General features: G+C 41.4%; 3 protein-coding genes across 4 annotated transcripts in view; 2 read left to right on the forward strand and 1 right to left on the reverse strand.

Moving 5' to 3' along the window:
• Positions 1 to 9,942, forward strand: part of LOC117504220 (lysine-specific demethylase RSBN1L-like) — a 66,103-nt gene extending 56,161 nt beyond the window's left edge. Inside the window, exons 7-9 of the mRNA XM_034163618.1 lie at positions 1,211 to 1,381; positions 4,360 to 4,468; positions 6,275 to 9,942. Coding sequence (XP_034019509.1) covers positions 1,211 to 1,381; positions 4,360 to 4,468; positions 6,275 to 8,143 — 2,149 coding nt within the window. The 3' untranslated portion in view covers positions 8,144 to 9,942. The remainder of the gene's footprint in view (positions 1 to 1,210; positions 1,382 to 4,359; positions 4,469 to 6,274) is intronic.
• Positions 9,943 to 13,451: 3,509 nt separating this feature from the next.
• LOC117504308 (transmembrane protein 60-like) lies at positions 13,452 to 16,471 on the reverse strand. Its single transcript, XM_034163745.1, has 3 exons — positions 16,306 to 16,471; positions 15,710 to 15,903; positions 13,452 to 15,604 (listed from the first exon to the last, which is right to left on the reverse strand). The coding sequence occupies exons 2-3, from the start codon at positions 15,791 to 15,793 to the stop codon at positions 15,287 to 15,289; spliced, it is 402 nt and encodes a 133-aa protein (XP_034019636.1). The 5' UTR covers positions 15,794 to 15,903; positions 16,306 to 16,471; the 3' UTR covers positions 13,452 to 15,286.
• Positions 16,472 to 17,370: 899 nt separating this feature from the next.
• Positions 17,371 to 19,609, forward strand: part of LOC117504409 (putative homeodomain transcription factor 2) — a 74,636-nt gene continuing 72,397 nt past the window's right edge. The window contains exon 1 of one of the 2 annotated variants that reach the window (XM_034163876.1): positions 17,371 to 17,522. The gene's annotated coding sequence lies outside the window, so the exon portion shown is untranslated. The remainder of the gene's footprint in view (positions 17,523 to 19,609) is intronic. The other variant, XM_034163877.1, reaches the window with a different exon arrangement.

The raw sequence follows: 19,609 nt of genomic DNA on the forward strand, positions 1-19,609 counted from the left end.
CGGTTTTTTATCAAACCCCGGCTGCTGTCTGCTTTAACAGCCACAAATTTTAACAGATAGTGTCAGAATCTGACATCTAATACGCAGCTTTTGATTCTTATCGACATATATTTAGATATAACGTCTCCAGGTATATTTTTGCTCTGCAGATGTTTGTTCTTGAAATGTTCTCCATTAGTACATTATTGGTTTTGTTAAAACTCTTCCTCAATAAATCCTCCTCACATCACACATCTGTGCTTCTAAATGTAATGTAAAAGAAAAAGTACAAACATTGAGATTGTTAATGTGGTTTGCATGATGTTCGTCAAGAACAGCAGTCCATCATGGTGCACTGCAGGGTCACTAACTGGTGCCCCATGGGCCACATGAGGCCCAGCCTGCTGTTGTGTAGACATGCTTTTACCATTTGAACTTTGAAGGGGGGAGAGGAGAAAAGTGTGTGCACATGCATCCTGAGTGAACACATTAATTCCACTTGTAGGGCAGTGAAAGATAGATGCATCTTTGCCAAAAATAAAAATTAAACAAATAAAGGAGCTAAATTAATCTTTACCCTTTTCTTGTTGATTACAATCATTGAATATAACATTTTCCACCCAATCTTATTAATGTGTTTGAGATCTTATTTCATCAGACAAGTAAATAAATAAAATAAAAATAATAAAAACCCTGTTGATCCATTGGAGGATGAGATTTTCCTCTGTTGCCTCTGTACAAAACCACAATGGAGTTTAAATTAAACAGTCAAAATGTGCTTTTGTGTGCAGTGATTATAAATATAATGCTTTAACCATTTTGGAATTACAACCATTTACAGCGTTATCCACTGCATTATTGTTTTTGACGTCTTATTTATGAATGTTCATATAAGATGTGAGTGTTTTCTGATCCCCACAGCATTGTGTTACCGGTGTTACCGCGCACGGCAACAGGCCGTTCTGTCGGTAACTCTCATGTCATGCTGTGGGATTACAGCAGTGCACACATCAGCCAGAATAACTGTAGTGCCAGTAGACAAAGCCTGTCTGGTGCTTTTTATGTTTCTGCAGCAGATGGCAAAGACACCGATCACACAGCGAGAGTGAGCAGCGCGCTCACCTTTAGTCATTTTATTTAGACAGTGGGGAGGCAGAGATGGAACGCCGCTTAAAACTGTGTGGGCATTCTGCTTTTCTTCTAAATGTTTTTTTTTTCTGTCCTCTCACAGCTCCACCAATGAGGTGAAGAACTTGCTGCAATCCCTCTCCAGATCCAGCGAGCCCAGAGAGATGCTGTTTGAGGATCGAACCCGGGCCCACGCTGATCACATCGGTCAGGGCTTCGAGAGACAAACCACTGCGGCTGTGGGGGTGCTGAAAGCCATCAGCTTTGGAGAAGGGTAGGCAATGAAAGAAAAGTACAGTATTACCCTGTAAAGCGGCCGGGCGTTAATTTTTTTCAAACCGTGCTCAGGCCCTGCGCCTAAACGAGGAAGGCCTTTATCCAAGGCTGACGACTATTAACAAAACGCTGCTTGCTGCCTGCACTATAACATGGTGTTAAGTTTCATACATATCCCTGGGTGTGACAAACCAAAGACAACTGCTTTAGATCAGAGCCCTCAGCGTCTCCGCGTTCCCTCTCCGAGCTCCTTTTCGTAGCCTGACGTGCACCTCCCAAAAATTGAAACCACACGTAACGACTGAGACCGCAAGGTCTATGATTGGTCACTTTTCTGATTTCACTCCTTCCTCTCCCATCATATTTTAAAGTTTTTACAGTGTGCACTCTGATTACATTTCAATCATGGATCAAAGAGAGGAACGTTTGGCAGAAAAGCTGCAAACAAGACAACATGGAGTCAAAAAACTACAGATGCTGAAATGACCTGCAACTCATGGAGTGAAATTGCAAGTAACGTTTGTCCACAAAAAAAAAAAAAGGGGGGGGGGGGCGCGACCAAGAACCATACAGTGTATACAGTGGTCCCTTGTTTATCGCGGGAGTTACTTTCTAAAAATAACCCGCGATAAGCGAAATCCGCAAAGTAGTCAGCTCTGTTTTTTGCAATAATTATAGATGTTTTAAGGCTGTAAAACCCCTCACTACGCACTTTATACACTTTTCACAAACAGGCATTAACATTTTCTCAGTTTTCTCTCCTGTGTAAACACTCTTTTTCTTCTGTGCGAGAAGATTATAAACAGACACACACAGAACTCTCCCTTCACTCGCTGCCTCCGGAGGTACGGATGCGGTACCTGCAAAGAATCCAAGTCCTCTCTTGGTGGCCACAGAGCTCTGCGGCTGCGGTCAACATCCGCATCAAAACAGCGAGCGTAGTCTCTGGACATGTTGCCAAATTTTGCACAGCTCCGCACAGCAGACAGGAGGACGGTGTGAGTGGCCCACTGCTGTGTTTACCAAGCCCGCAGATTCAGTAAGCGCATCGGAGGCAGTGAGAGCAATTGCGGTGATGCCGACCGGTACCGCCACCGGTGCCGCGACTGGTCCACCTGTTAAGGACGCAGAACACAATGCGCTGTAAAAAAAAAAAAAAAACATGCAAAATTGCACAAAAAAAAAAAAAATCTGCGAAACTGCGAGGCCGCGAAAGTTGAACCGGGTTATAGCGAGGGACCACTGTATATACCAGGAACAGTAAGGGTGCAGACAGAAAAGTCCTGCCTTGTACTCCACGTCACGCCCCCTACTATTCCGGTGATAAATTGCGTTACAACACTGACCAACGCAATGGAGAACTTCGAAAGGGTTACACCCACATCAGAGTTGTGGAAGCATAAATCAGGCTTTAGGATTTTACGGTACCACTCCGCAGCGGACTTAGAAAAAAGAGTGGTTCATCCAAATGTACCGTATTTTCTGCACCATAAGGTGCACCGGATTATAAGGCGTGCCCTCAATTGGCGGGTACTTAACCCTTACAAAAGGCGCACCGGATTATAAGGCGTGCCCTCAATTAGCAGGTACTTAACCCTGACAAAAGGCGCACGCTAAAACATATTGTCTACAAAAAAAAAACTGAACTTTTTAACAACTTTGAACTACCGGTATTCAACAATATGGTACTCACATTATTTTTTATTATGGTTCTGTCACAAATCCATCAAAGTCCTCATCTTCTGTGTCTGAATTGAACAGCTGGGCAATTTCGCCATCAAACACGCCAGGTTCCCGCTCATCTTCCCTCTCATTATCGCTGTCGTTTTTGCCTTCAGCCGAATGGTGACTGTAGAGACGCTTCTCCCGGCTGTTCTTTGTTCAATGACCCATTGCTCGAGTTGATCTTCTAGCTGTGGCCACCTCGCTTTGTTTCCGCGGAAACTCCATTTGGTCTTTTTAACTTGGCGCAGTTCATTTTCTTGTTTCCTCTCGCAGCTGCTCTATTCCCATGAACCACCGCGTAACTGATAGCCTGCAGTTTGAATTGTGCCTCGTAAGCATGTCTCTTCGCTGGCGCCATTTTCGGGGGTCCTTAGACAAACAAATGTTGTTTTGCAGGATACCTGTAGTATATGGTAACTACCGGAGGAGTGGCAGAGGTAAGTGTACGTACCACGGACTCACGGACTCTTCTCTGACTGGTTTATCACTGGCAGCGTACGTACTTTACGTATTACGTAACGTTCTCCGATTGGTTTATCGCTGCCAGGGTACGTACTCTACGCTGCCAGCGTACGTACTTTACGTATTACGTCCCTGTGTCAGCGGGAAATGGTCCGATATTCCGACGGTCAAAGACAACGTCGGTCGTTTTTACAGATTTTGGAATTCAGTGCGCACATAAGGCGCACCGGATTATAGGGCGCACGGCCGATTTTTGTGAAAATTTAAGGCTTTTAGGTGCGCCTTATGGTGCGAAAAATACGGTAATCCTTTTTAGTGCACGTAATACCCGGCGCTTATTTTTTCAGACACAGTTTTGACCCAGTCATTAAATGAGGCCGGCCCTATTCAAGGCCAGCGTTTAATCGAGGAAATACGGTAGTCCTCAGAGCGTACGCACTTTAAATGGGAGGTAGTAAAAGTAAGTCTTATATAGTCCCTGAAGTCCTTTAGTGCAGGTGCTTATATCTGGATTATGTAGCATCAAGTGGATGGAGTTTACGACTCGCCCTGGATAAGACACTCGTCCAACACAGGTTACTTCCCCAACTGGGTTTACTGTGTCAGTGTAGATCAAATGTCTTGTCCAAGGACACAGACAGGTAGCATGAGCGGGATTCAAACCCAGCTCCTTATCCACTCATCTACCTGCTGTACACATGTGAGGTAGTGATGTGTTTTTACTTAGAAGAACACACACTTTCTCACTGGCAGGTATCACATACATTGTGTTAATGTCTCTGCTTTCAGCTCGGAGCCTCCTCGTGTAACCAAAGATGTGGTGTGTTTCCATGCCGCTGATTTCCCTTACGTCGTTCAGAGGCTGCAGCTGGACCTGCATGAACCTCCCTTGTCCCAGGTGTTACATTTTATATACACACGCACAACAATGAGCCCACAATGTTACCTTAATCCAGCATGCTCTATGCAACTTTGTGAAAAGTGAAAAATTAGCACTTTACATGGGATGCTACCCTCTGCTGGAGCACATTGCAACTGCAGGTTGAAAATGGGGAATAAATTATCCTGAGCAAGAAGTCTGAAACATAATGTAGTTTTATCAATATGCACCTTTGATAATAGGGACGTATGTCTAGAATTTTCTTTTAATAGAGCTGTCATTAGACCCTGTCATAAAGATAAACTGACTTATCATTAATTATGGCTCAGTGTCAATATTAGTTTTTAACCTTGATTGAAGGTTTGTTGATTGCTTAGTAAAATAAACATTCTTGATTGATACTTTTTTAGCAACAGTGTATGCTGACTAGATGTGTTATCAGAATTATTATAAATACAGCGTGTTGATTTCTGAATTGCACACGAACGCCTCGTGAATTTGTAACGCCAACTGTGAAATGCAGACAATTTTGATACACTATTTCTCTGGTTTGTGCGACCTTCCACCATGGCAGAGATGGCATGTAATTCATTATTTTTTTTAACAGTGTAAATATTTGTTAGCAGTTGCTTTCACTGATAATTTTAACCTGAACTCTTTTTTTATGCAATCTATTTGTTGTGAGAAAATACCATTTGTCTGCCATTTCTCATTTTGCGCCGGCAACAAAGCACTTGAACGTGACATACTTGTGATCTCAACTTCATATGTGAGAAGTAGGATCTCCTAAGTAGCACATGAAAGCAGCATAAGCTGAGGAAAAAAGCTGAGTGCCATCGGCTAAAGAACATTTTGCTGGTCTGCAGCTGAGTCCGTGCAGGTTTAAAACAATAAAAATAGACATATAACCAGGAAAACAAATACAAACCATTCAGTCTTCTAACTTCTGTCTACCCACAAAGAGCCTGATTAGTGTGCACGTGTGGGTGAGAGGAGCTGTCACTCACAGCTGTCCTTGACCTGCTCATCTGCAACTCAATGTTCTACAGCACATGATCAAAAATTATTCACAGCTATTGAAATCAGTAAATTGAATAAATTACAGTTTGTGCAAAACATTTATTGGACATTTATTGGCAGGAGAGATGTTAAACCCTCACTTTAAATGGAATAGCTGTAGATAGGGGGTCGTTAAGGGAGTCAGTTGCTGTTTCACCACTTCACAAATAATAAATATGCTTGGATTCAGAACCTCTTTTTAGAGCGAGGAGCTTGAATGAAAGGCTATACAATGGAGACTAGCTGGAGGGAGGGGCTAGATTTTGGGTTTACGTTCCTCTCAAAGCATTCTAAACAGTGATGGCAGAAACCAAACTTTGACCCACATGAACCAATTCATTCACAAAATGATTTGCTATTTCAGATTGCTTCAAACAGTAATTGAACCAGTTGCTTCAGACAAATAGCTTTTGAGACAAACTAAATGAAACAGTTGTTTGATAAATATTTTCCTTTTTGCAACATTTAAAACTGCAACATTGAACTGCACTGTTTCAAAACACTTGAATCATTAAATGCATCCACTCCCACACCCCAAAGTAAATTTCTGGCAAACCCCTCCTGTGCCCCTGGTCTGGGGTTTGTAGCTTTTAATTTTATTGTATTTATTTTATACTTATTGACCACAAACCTTGAACCCATCCTCTGAAGATAAATTCACTGTGTTGAACAAAACACAAATAGAAACTGAAAGCAGTTTATTTTTTTCTTGTCATTTTCCAGTGACTCTCTGTTCCTTCTCTTTCATTTTCCGTCTGTGTGCAGTGTGTGCAGTGGATCGATGACGCCAAACTCAACCAACTGCGTCGCGAGGGCATCCGCTACGCTCGCATCCGCTTGTGCCACGATGACATCTACTTCATCCCTCGTAACGTGGTTCACCAGTTCAAGACCGTGTCCGCCGTCTGCAGCCTAGCATGGCACATCCGCCTGAAACAGTATCACCAAGGAGAGGAAAGCGAGGAAGAAGTGGAGGAGGAGGAGGAGAAGAAGGGGATAGAGTTGAAGGAGAGTGGAACTGCGGAGTTCAAGGAAGAAGAGGAGAGGAAGATGGAGATGAAGGGGAAGAAAGGTGAAAGTGAGCTGAAGGAGAGGATAAAAGAGGAGGAGGAGGAGGATGTAAAGAGCAGGATGTTGGCAGATGTCAAAATAGAGGAAGGAGAACATCATCTTCATCCATCTCCTTCAGCTCTGCTCTCAGTGCCTGAGAGTTCCACTAGAGATGTAGAGGAGGTGCAAGAGAGATCTGAAGAGCAGGGTTTATCTGCTCCTCTCAGCAAGAATAAATCACCTTCGCCTCCTCATTCTTCCCCATCGTCCTCCCTTACTCTTCAACAGGAGAAACACAGAGCTTCATCAACGCACCACCACCACCATCATTCAGATGTGAGAACAACCCCTTCCAGTACGGCTTCCTCCTCGCCAGCTTCTCATTCTCCTGCCAGATTGTCTCCTTCTTCATCACCTTTGACAGGATTGAACGTTACTCCTGTGTGCTCCTCTTTTGTACCGTCTGTTGTTCCTGCTCCATCTTCTTCTCCTAATACGACATCTCCCTCAACATCAGCCTCCTCCTCTTTTCTGACAACGCCCACCGATTCTTCGCACCTGTCTGTTTCTTCACCTGCCCAATGTCCTCCGATTTCTCAGTCGGACCACTTCAAGGACAGAGACGTGCATCCGGACACATGGACGCAGACTGTTCCCGATGTCCAGGCAGACCGCGATGCACAGGACGCAGGAACGCCCACTGTGGAACTGCAGACCCACGCGTCTGTGAATGTGCAAGCGGACACATGGACACGCACGGCAGGAGAGACACAGCGGTACACGCCTGACAAATGGACGTCCTGCGAGTCCAGGACGCTGTCAGGTGCACGGATGCACCCGCCTCAGGACACAAGCAGGCAGGGTGTGTACATGCAGCAGTACACGCCCCAGTATCTCCCACCTCCTCACCCTCCCCCGATGCTTCCCCCTTCCTCCTTCTCCTCTCTTTTGCCACCCCCTCGCCTTCCGCACGGACCGCCCATCCTCCCCCCAAACTCTATGGCACCGCCCCAAACCCTGAACCCGACCCGATCGGCACAGTCCTCCTTCCTGAGTCAAACGGCCCCCCCTCACCAGCTGCACCTTCACGCTCCTCATAACGCCGCGCACATCACGATTCAGTCTCAGTCCTACTACGCCCAGCCTCCCCTAATGGTACCACACACCTCCCCATCCCATTCAAACACTCCTCACACTACCTCCCAAGCTCCCCCGCCCCATTTTTCTCACCCGCACCTTCTCGCCGACCCCTTCTTTTCACCCCAGCACCCCCACTTTGGGTCTCACCCTTTCATCCCCCCCCACCCGCCTCCTCAGCCGCAGCCTTTCCTCTCTCAGCCGCCTGCGTCTTTTCCCCTTCAGCTGCAGTATCAAACCTCGCCACTGCCTCCGTCTTCGTCTTACTCCGCGTGCCCTCCCCCTCATCCCCCTCCCCCACCTCCTCCCACCTCCTCACAGTCCCCTCCCCCGCCTCCTCCCCCCTTACCGCCTCCTCCCCCTCCTCCACAGCCCACCTTTTCCGCTCTTTTGCCTCTGCCTGCAGGGCCCCCACAGCACGAATGGGAGCAGAGACCAGTTTTATAGTGGATTTTGTACAGAATAATAGTTTTCGGATATTGTACATATACAGGGTTTATTTTGCTTGTGTTATATGTAAAAATGAAATAAGGGCGATGGAAGCGTGTGACGTGCGGAGTCAGAATTTACAGATGCACAACGTCTGCTCTGCACTGAGATGGTTTGTGCTCGTACTGAACTGGATACTCTGGTTGCGCTCTGGTTCAAAAATATTGACTATGAATTAACTGCATTTACTGGTAGTTTCTGCCTTCAGGGAACTACACCAAAATCTGTGTGCTGGCTACATGAGAGCAGCTTTTCAGGATCAACCCAAAGTCAAACACCAGGATGTCAGTGAGCCGTCAGAGGTGGGATTTCTGCAGATTGTGTCTGAGATATTTATATAAAAAAAAAAAGTTTATGAGGATGATCTTTTTATTAAACTTGCAGCTAATGCTTCCATTTTTGTGATATTTCTACAGTCTTGTTTCTAGAATAATAATGGTTTGAACATGCTATGATTATTAATACAAATTTGTATTGATGTAATGTTGCTTCAGTTCCACAACTGTTATTGTATTGATACACCACAGTCAATGCAGGATATTGTATTTTTTCCCCTGATACTGTATTCTGAGCAGTAATGCTCTGCAATAATATACTTACTGTATGGCAACAGCTAGTAGTATTTTAACTTAAATTTCAACATTTTTGATTGAAAAGCCAGTAATGTCCTACTGAAACCTCCTCTAATAGCAGGTATCTAAACAACTTATTTATATATATATATATATATAAAAAAAAGGTTCTCCGTATAAATTTTTTAATTGTCCGTAATGTTATATTTAAAAGAAACATGTTTTAAACCATGTCGCAATATGAAGAGAGACACACATAATTGTATTGTCAAGCCAGTATCCTTGACATCTTTTATCCGTTTTATAGTGTTCGCCAGCCTCCCCTTTTTATCTGACAGTAGACCTTTTGAGTCTCTCGGGAAGAATTGTTCAGTTACAACCTGCAAATAATCATCTACTGACTTCAGGTCAGGCTCAGGAGCGTGTGCAGTAGGTGCACATTGGTGCATCCATCACACCACTCGCCACCCTTGTGTGGTTTAGAGCTGGCTAAATGTTTTTAGTCAATTGAGTGCTAATTCCACCACCAACCACACAGGGGAGCTTTACCAGTCACAGCAAAATTCTTAGTTTGGAACCTGCACTTAAGGGATGGCTGATGTCTTGACACTCTATACAGAAATTTTAACAAGTGTTGCACTGCACTGGACAGAATGTGAGGAAATGATAGGTATCAGAAAATAACAGCAGACAGAATTAACCACGAGAGTTACCGTCAAGTCTCCTGTTGAGAAATAACAGCAGTGATGTTCAATTTAAAGTACTTTTTGGGTATGGTGACAAATTAAGGGAAAAGCAGGATAAATAAGCGGAGAAACAATGACTGCTCCATCCACAGGGCGCAAAGGGTTACAGAGTGGTTTGACTATAAACATACTGTGAAACACTATGGCCTTCACAGATGTTAGCTCTATACCCACTGATGGGTGATTTTGGGCTGGCATGTTGGCACTGGCCATCACCAAAACACAAAATGAGGGAATATCCTTTGGAATTCTATCCTTAAGTAGAGTGCCAGAGACTTCTTGAATCATTACGAAGGGATAACAGCTTAGTGTGTGTGTGTCCAAAAGTACAGGGGGTATATAAATCCTTTGCACTAACGTCACATATTTCCTATGATAGTTTCCAGTTCACTGTCATCGTTCCCTCATCACACCATTTACTTGTTACCTTAAGTCCAAGTGAAAATAGGATTTTTGTCATAAACAAGGATGTGTTCATCAGGACAGTGACTTATCATCGCCAGCGGTGTACACACTAGACAACCACACGAAGAATCAGATGGCAAAGACCATAGCTAGCTACTTTGTTCACTACATCAGGCATTTTATTGCTAAGTGTTTATCACTGAAGTTTATGCTTGTGCACATAAAAACATCTTCTCTCAAATAAGGTTGATGTAATTTATGCCACTAGAAGAGGTGCAGTGCTCGTAAGTTTAATTCACTTTTAGGAATTTTCTCCTTGAATGTCCGTGGCGGTTACAGATACACCAATGGCTCCATTCACAACTGGCACTAAATTGATGTTTTTTGATTATCAGCTTATAGTCATGTGTTGCTTTACCACGACAGATGTTAAATGCATCCTCTGGGTACAGTCAAACACGAACATAAAGTCTTATCAATATTTGGAGGATGCTTAATATGAAATCCAAACTGTTGCAAAACGTAGAAAATAATGATTTCACACAATATGACCCCTTTAAGACTTGATACCACTCAACACTACAGCAGCTGTTTGCATCAGTGTGTACCGTAGCTGTAAAGAAACCTCATAACCCACGTGATGACACCATCAGTGATGTAACTACAGGCTCTTCCAAAGCTTTCAGATTCTGTTATTTATGGATGACGACGTCCTTTCCCAAAGTATTAGTGTTCTATTTAAATGGAATCATCTATAACCATGTTTTATTTATCAAAAAAGGTTGATGTGACCTCTTGTTTTTTTTCTTTTAATTAACTTTTTCTTTTTTTTTTTAGCAGGAAGTGTTTATTTTTTCCAAATGCTAAATACTCTGATTTTTGAGTCACATTCTGTTCTTGTCTCAGTGCTGGTTCCACAGTTGTGGCGTGAAACCTTTTGTCATCGATGAACTGATCTCGTAGTACGGCCCACGTGCTAATGTAGCCCACATTTCCCCAGTGCCTGTCCTCAACTGTGAACTAAAGGCCCAGAGCTGCGCCGCCGTGGACTAACACCTGTAACTGTGTGGCTCTGGTCAGAGTGAGGTGATCACAAAACATGCGACACCAGTTGCAGCTTTTTTCTGTTTGTTTTCTGGTTTCAGATGTTGCAGCAAAAGTGACAGGAACTTATATATTTTTTTGTACAAATGTGATAAAATGCAGTTGAAAACAAGAAACCTCTGGTGGCTGATGTTTTCACAGAGTTTATTTATCTCCAGGTTGTGTGTTTGTTTCTGTGATTGTTTTTAATTGCCAGCACTGTTGTGTACATAAGGAGTTTTTTGTAAAGAGGCGATAAAAAAAAAACATTGTAGTGTGGTTTCTACTTTAAATATGAGCCTAGCTAATAAAAGGATAAATGTATGATGTGTGGGATCCTTCCTGGTCTGTTGAAAGGTCTTACCTATAATAGATATATTCATTTTAAGGTTTTTTTTTTTTTGTTGTTTGTTTGTTTTGTTTTTCTTTCAATTTAAACAGTGATTCATGCCATGCAATTTGATAAGTAATACAACGTAAAGGTGATTTGAAGATGCAGTGTCACTGTAGGGGGTTTAAATTAATCATGCAGTTGATACCAGTAATAAAACAAAATTCTGTTCACCCTTGTTAGTGTATTCACACGATACCATTTCCTTATTACTAAGTTAAGCCTGTAAAAATTATTTGAATAAGCGCATAGCATAGTAATTATTCATTAGCTTGTCTTAAACCCCAAGCAATAAATAAATGCCCGATTCAGTCTTGTACTCGTGTTTCCGTTAGCTTACCAGTGTGTGCACCGGGGGTTCCTATTGCACTCAAAGTGCAACTCCAGTTTTATCCCTTTTGAAATCAAATACTTTTTTTGTTTTTAAGACTTGATCTCATTATCAACCAGCGATGCTCTTTTTGGCTTAAAACTTTCTCACATGCAAGATCATACAGAGCGGAGGTATGATCTTGCACGTTCACACAAACATGGACTCTGCTAGTAGAATCAAAATGCTAAAATAAGATAAATATGTATGTGAAAGTCACATTTATGCTTTCATTGTGCTACTGGCTCATACAACAAATTTAATTGGGACATTATTTATAATGCAAACGCTTTTAGTAAGGAGAAGCTAATGGGCTAATAATAAAGGATTATTAATAAGCAAGCAAGGTTAATAATTCCTTTATTATATGGCTGTTCGGAGCTGTGTTTTCATCTTGGTCTTCATTTTGCATGTCCACTTCGAGCTTGTTTGCTGTTAATTCCTCCAATTCAAACTCATCAGTGTAATAAAATTTGCTCAGGAAATGGTCCTCTTTGTCGCTTTTTTTTTTTTTTTTGGATTCGCTTTTTGTTTCATTTTGCTCCGTGAAAATTTAGTCACAAATCTGATATGCGATCTGTACCGATTGTCATGGTAAATGTCTGATATAGGAAAATATCAGACCAGAAATCAGCCAATCAGAGTGCGTACTGTCGTAGCCATATAATAATGTATTGTACAAGGCATAAAGAACTCAAGAATAAATTGTGTGTTGCCGCTGAATAGACCAAAATGTCAAGTGGAGCTAAATATATACAAATTTACATTACTAGCTGAGTGTAGTCTTTGATTATACAATTTTTAAACATCGATAGCCTAGCCGTCTTCCTTGTCCTCCGGATGTACCACATAGTGCAAATGAGTACAGAGTACTATGAAGGTTATCTTAATTCAAGAGAATATAATAGTTATTGGTGCTGCTATAGAATGACTGTACCCAGCCCGTTTAGAAAATGGGTGAAGGTTGTTCCCTCTGAGTGTGGTCTTTCAGTTTGAGAACAGTATTTATTAATTTCACTCATTCTCTAAGATGCAGCATGTCTTCTTTAATGGCTGTCATCATCTAGCTCAAGTGTGCAGTACTGCCACCTTCTGCTCCAGTGTGTGGCTCAGACAGTACCTCATTCAGATCAGTATACTTGAGCAGCTTGTAATGTGTATATGTACATAGCGCCATCTTGTTGGCAGTAGATTATAATGCACTTTTTTTTTTGTCTTTTTTGTTTTTTTACATACAAGTCGCATTTGAAATATGTCAAAGGGAAAGGAGGGGAAAAAAATAAGTACGTCTGGAAAATATAGCACACACCATGATAAAGTGATTGAATACCTAAAAGTTTTTTTAAAATATGTAAAAATGTTGTAAAGAACAAGTTCACGTTTCCTCTTTAAGGCAAACTGCTGAAATATAAATACTGTATATGAGTATCAACAGGCACCTGCAGCTGAGTTCCACATTTCACTTATGTTTCTCTGAACCAAAACTATGAGTAGTTATGAATGCAATGTTGCATTTTATCTTTACTTGCATCCAATATTGCTGATGATATTAAACAAGCAACAACAGTCTTGTGTCGCCACCAGACCTCACCTTTGGAAAGAGTGACGTCTACTGCACCACCTCCTAATTTCCATCATCCAACCATCCAGCAGGCAGATCTATGGGATATTACATAACCAAAGCAAAATTTGTTTTATGGATCGATGTAGTGCTTTCAAGATGATCTCTGTTATACTCATTATGAGGTACAAGATGACCATCATTTATTGAGTTATTTCTTACTGTGAACTAACTCACTAATCTACATTTCTGCTTTACAAACCCAGCACTCTTGGCAGTGCAAGGAAAACTATGACTACACTTGTTTAAAAAACTGTAATAACCTTTCCAATAGGGCTTAGGCAGATGTGGAACATTTGGGAAGTTTAGTCTGTTTCTCACTTCTGCCTTTTGCAGACGCCGCCACCAGCAGAGCTGCACTATTTTTGTTTCATGCACTGCAAAACCCAAATCCATCAGTAAGCTTGCCCAAGACTGCAGATAAACACCACAAAAGTATGCTAACAGAGAGACTGAGATGGATTTTGCACATCAGAGGAGCTGGTGTCCCTAAAAGGGCACACAGATGTGTGGGTGTATTCTAGGTCAGGTCCCTGCAGTTTTTCCCCTACAGTGTTAAACACTTTACTGTTTACTACATCAATTCGTGTCACTACTGTTTGACAAAAGGGCTACATTAGTGCAGCACAATCTGCAATATGTGCTTTATTTAATATATTTTCCTCTCCAACAGTGCAATTAAATGAATAATAAAGTACAATAAATGATTGCAGTCCTTTAATGTGATATTAAGTGTAAAGTTAACTTATAATTTAAACAAGGGCGATACTGAGCATAAACTGTCATCGAGTCCACCCTCAAACTTATGCAAGGTTTCAAAGCTTATTCTTCAGCAGCAAATTTTCATCAGAATCCGCCAAGTCCTTCTGGCAGCACTTACAAAGCATACACTAGGTTTAAGAGCCCTATGCCCCCTGGTGGCCTCAGTTAGAACTTACACACACCCAACATTGAGGCAGGTTTGTGTACAGTTTCACCTTGGCACGCAAAGCCCTTGTCAAGATATCACATACACAAGGCCAAAGAGACTGCCATTTAACTGGACCAGTCTTGGTGAGGTGACCTTGTCTACCAAGTTACACCTTCAAACAGACTCTGTGTCCTGGTGGACACAGGTAGAATCAAAACACAATGTCAAACCTGTCCAAACAATAAGGTGACCCTGTGTACCAAGTTTCACTTTGATACACAAAGTGTTTGTCAAGATACCACGTAAACAATATTAAAGACACTCGGCCCTCTGGTGGCCACAAGTAGAACTGAAACAAATCAAACTTGTATGACGTCTTAGCAAAGTGCCTTTTTGTACTAAGTTTCACTTTGACACAAAGTCTGTCAAAAAATCACATACACAAGGTTTAAAGACTTTGCCCCCTGGTGGCCACAATTGGAAATGGAACACTCCCAATGTCATACTTGTCCCAAGTCTTAGGTGAACTAGCCTAATACTCTCCCGTCGCACTATCGCATCACCCTTTCCCTTCGTTTTAGATGGGATTGGACTTTAGCGAGGTTACACTGTGGAGCAACTTCCATCCTGATGCACAAAGTTTTAGTCCAAATATCTTGTTCACACACAGACACAGGCACACAGACAGTACCTGGACCCGCTCTGACATCAGTGACATCGGTACAGGCAGATCATTGAGGTGCTGTCACTGTGCGATATTGTCTTACTGTACATGTCTCTTCCACACTAGCATTATACATCCCACGAGAGCAGCAGATTCTCTCCTGACCTAGTTTTTTTTCTCTCTTAAAACTAGAGCTGGACTCCAGTGGATTTATGAGCGATTAGTTTCTGGTACTGTGCTGCTGCTGATGCTCAGTTGGAACATTCCAGGGAGGTCTGAGGACGTCTTCCTAAGCCTGATCATTTTTGCACACCTGTTTATTTATTTTTCTCCTCCTCCTCAGGCCTCTCTCCTCTCTGGGAAGATATTGAGTCCCAGCTCCACCAGTGCTCCCAGCAGCATGGTCCACAGTGGGATGCACACAAATGTCAGCTTGACATCAGCCAGTTTCTCCAGCTTGGCGCACAGAGTCAGGCAGAATCCCAGCTTGAGCATTATGGCCATCAGGTACCAGGAGCGCAGACGCAGATCCGGGGAGCCGTTGCGAGCATCGTACCCGGGCTTGCAGCGCCCTGCCATCTTAATGGCGAGCATGAGAATAAGGATCCCGTCAAAAATCCAAACTGGGAGGAAGATGAGGAACCAATTCCACTGCACCTGAAGGCAGGAAATGAATGTGAACTTCTGCTTTTTTATCAGTACATAAATGAATGCAGATAAAATCCAAAAATACAGGATTTCAAGGCATTTTTTAAAAATTACCTTCCCATCCAGTTTGAGGACCAACATAATCAGGAAGACCAGAGTGAAGACCCAAGTTAGCAAAACCCTCTGAGCCAAAGACATGATGCTGAACGTCGGACAGACTGTCGATGGAGCAGCGTCTCGATGCAGACAGAAGATGAGGAAAATTTGTGTTCCACAAACACGTATATATGTTTGTAGTCAACAATAGCCTGTAAAAAAAAAAATGCAAACTAAGAGATCTAAGGACCAGATGCTGCAGTTGACTCACATCTGAGTCCTCCATAAACATGTCAACAGATGCTTTTAAAAACACAGTCTGCAACATAATAATCCAAATTAAGGCTTTGGAATGTCTGGTAGCTCGAGGACAATCTGAAACTAGACGATGTTTATTATTTTTGCACTAAAAATGACTAATATTTACAGTTAAAATGAATTGATATGGTTCCAATTGTAGAACAAATAGGCGCTCAGATTTATGCCGAATAAAGTCTGAAGCTATACCTTAACGCTATATATTTAGCGTTTATTTAAGATATCTAATGTACTAATTTTTACGGCTAGCATTAGCTAGCTGACTGCTGTTGCTGCTAACGCATTGCAATACTTACGTCAGTGGATTTGTTGATGGGCGAGCAGCATTTTCCTCCCCTTGTAAGTTAAAACGCTAAAATTCTAGACATTTTTGACGATATTTCGTAATATTAATTATACCCAATAACGGAGACAGGCAGCAGGGAATTTGGTTGTCCGTTATACGTGTTAGTCCCGCCCCTCCTGAAATCCTATTGGTTCTGGTTTCGCAACTTCGACTTTCTTTCACGTCCATCATTTTGGCTTCTAACCATAAAGTAGATTCAAAAGCGCAACTGTATTTTGCTATGTGACCCATGTCCACTAGAGGGCAGGAAACTCCTTTGTTTCTCCTTGTTGACTTTATACGGCGAGTCACATTTATTGCATAAAACTGCAATATCAAGCTACTTTTAAAAAGCTCTTAAGGACTACGCAATATCTTCAGTTTTAGTAAATAATAAATATATTGTGTTTTACATAGCGTTTTTTTATTTATTGTGTTGTATAAATTTAGTTAGTTTCCAGTCAATTTATTTTAGTTTGCCAAATGCTGTTTGTAGTTAGCTTAAATATTTTTATTTTTTTATTTGTGCTTTATTGTATTAGCCTCTGCGATATTATTAATCTGTATTTTACGTTGTAATTTTATTGCGATTACAATTTTATGATTATCATGCACTTGAACCCACGACCTTTTTGGTTCTGGTCTTTCTTCTACAATTGGAGGAGCCCAGTATACTGCGTCACAAATTGAACAGGCCAATCACAGTGCCAGTGGATAGGACTCCTCTTTTTTTTTTTCTTTTTTTTTTGCTTATTTCTGCATAATTTGTTTTATTTATTTATTTATTTATTTTCAGAAATAGTGGTAGATTTGCATTTGAATTTTAATTTACAACGGTTTGTTGAACAATTTTTAAAGAATAAAAATACAAGAATGAACGTTCTTTGGAGATTATTAATTTGTTATATTGGGCATCTGCAGTACATTGGCTTGCAAATTCAACGGCGTGTTTTTACGGTGCTTTACGGTCAGCAGCTGAAGTAGTATTTTGAGACGTGAAAGGGAAAAGCGACTTGAGCTCCTCAACATCAGTGAGAAGAAGCTTTGCAGTGGGCTTTCTCCCCCGCCCCCCTCCCCCCCCCTCAAGCAATGGACGCTTTTGGTTAGCTTCGGGCTGCTAAAATCACGTTTAGAAAGCGCGGTTTGGTGTGCGCAGTGCAAGTCTGAGCAGCCGTGGCGCTCAAGAAGGTAAGAATGAGCGGCTGTTGGAGCCGCAGTCATCAGCTGCACAGCTCTTTGGTTAGCTAACAGTGTAGCACGAGCTGAGCTAGCAGCTTCACGATGAACCGATTTATTAATTATTTCTAACTCTACTGCTGTTATTTTAATGTGAAAACACAAAAATACCCCAGATTCTAGTCATTCGCTACTGTTCTTTTGGGTTTTTACCGACTAGCTGCGAGTCGTTATTTATGACTACAATAAATGTTAAAATCTCAATTCAATCAACATAAACTTTATCAACAACAATAATGACTTATCTTACATAGATTTCCCCTTAGTTTTGTGGGAATGTAAATTGTACATCCCTGCTTTATATGGTTATAGATAAAAATTGAAGATAAATAATGTAGTATAGCACTCAGAGTGCAAGCCTCTCCCAGCATAGGATTGCTATGATGGTTCCCAACCATATAACAAAAGGGGGCAGGGCCTCTGTGTGTTTGTGTATCCAGAGCATCAGCTGAAATCCAGAAAGACCTAACTTTTGTTCTTTGGCATACTTATGTATATTTTTTCATAAGGATTCAAGTCGTGAAAGCGGCAAGGTGATCGGATAAGTATGCACTTCCACAATAAAAGCCTGTATTTCAAAATAAAACCCTGTGAGGTTGCTGCAGACCTGACTAGGGATGGGTATTGATAAGGTTTTATCGATATCGATGCCATTATCGATTCCCTTATCGATACCTCGTGAATTTTGTACTAAAAGTAGGCTTTACAGGTTTTCTATGTATTTCCTTGAGTCTTATAGTAAATAAATATGAAATTAGTCACTGTATCCTTGATCTCTGGACATAAATAAAAATAAAACTGTGTTTCGCTTTGAAGTTATTCAGACTGAATTCTATCGTTCTATCTTGACTTGTCAGAGAGCCGTGCAACGTTTGGAGCTGTGTGAACAGAACGGAGGATGATTCTTGTTTCTTTCTCGCAACGAGACAGGAGTCCCAGTTAGTAACTTTAATCCGCACAAAAGTGAATCACAACTCATATTCAGGGATGAAAGTGCTGAAAAACAAAAAAGCTGAAACCCAAAATTACCCCCCAACACCACCTGCACAAAAATTTTTGAATTCTAGAAGCTCTGAAATGCAATCTGGGACTATTCCAGACAATAAACTGGAGTGAGTGCAGCGTCCATTTAGGTGAGAAAAAAAAAATACAACTTTCCTTATTCGGATTCATTCCAGTAGTATTCTACTCTTACAATGATGCAGCAGTTTTCTAGTTTGGCAGAAAGTTCTGGAGGAAATCACTGAAGAAATTAACAAACTGAAAATATGGTTTGACCGAAACAAACTGTCATTAAACTTAAATAAGACAGGGATGAAATGGAGGTGTAAGAGTGACTAGGTGTTCACAGGAAACATTTATTTCTGTATGTATTTATTTATTTATGTTAGTTGCTATTATATATTTTCTGTTGTGTTTCTATTCAGGTTCTTTTTGTCTCTTTCTCTAAAATTGTATAATTTTATTAATATATAAGCAAAAATAAATTTAAGGAATATTACAATTTGAAAACAAATGCACCCGAACGTGATGACGGCTGCAATTGCTAAATGCTAACTTTTAACATTGAAAATGCCATAGACATGCTAACGCGTTAGCATCGCTCCCGTTTTTAAGTTATAAAATACATCTATCAACTGTTTCAAAAGACCATAACACATCGGTTTAACATAGAAAAGGTAAATAATACTCAGACGTATGCTCTTTAGGGTTTTAGCGGGGGAAAATTAAGCGAAAGAAATAAATAAACGAAGCAATCGACCGAAGCAATGCTTCAATCTGCGAACCACGCTTCGATTGGTTCAAGGTTCAAAGCAAAACCGCGCTGCAGAAAAGTTGATTAAGGACCCGCTGCAGGGTCTGTAATCAATGTAGAGAAATGAGCATTTTCCTGACAAACACCCCCCAAAAAAAACGGCCACTTTGAAGGACCAATAACAGAATCGTTAAGCACAAAGCTCATTGATGTCGGTGGATCGAATCATTTCTTAACGATACCCAAAAGGAACCGGTTCTGGATACCCATCCCTAAACTTCAG

This window comes from Thalassophryne amazonica, chromosome 22, assembly GCF_902500255.1.
Source record: "Thalassophryne amazonica chromosome 22, fThaAma1.1, whole genome shotgun sequence".
In the NCBI taxonomy this organism is placed as follows: Eukaryota; Metazoa; Chordata; class Actinopteri; order Batrachoidiformes; family Batrachoididae; genus Thalassophryne; species Thalassophryne amazonica.

What these genes read in the sequence shown, in the direction of transcription:
- LOC117504308 (XM_034163745.1), bottom strand. Translation starts at nt 15,793, where the DNA reads ATGTCTTTGGCTCAGAGGGTTTTGCTAACTTGGGTCTTCACTCTGGTC. An exon ending in TCCTCAAACTGGATGGGAAG is followed by an intron (nt 15,605 to 15,709) that starts GTAATTTTTAAA and finishes TCCTGCCTTCAG; the next exon opens with GTGCAGTGGAATTGGTTCCT.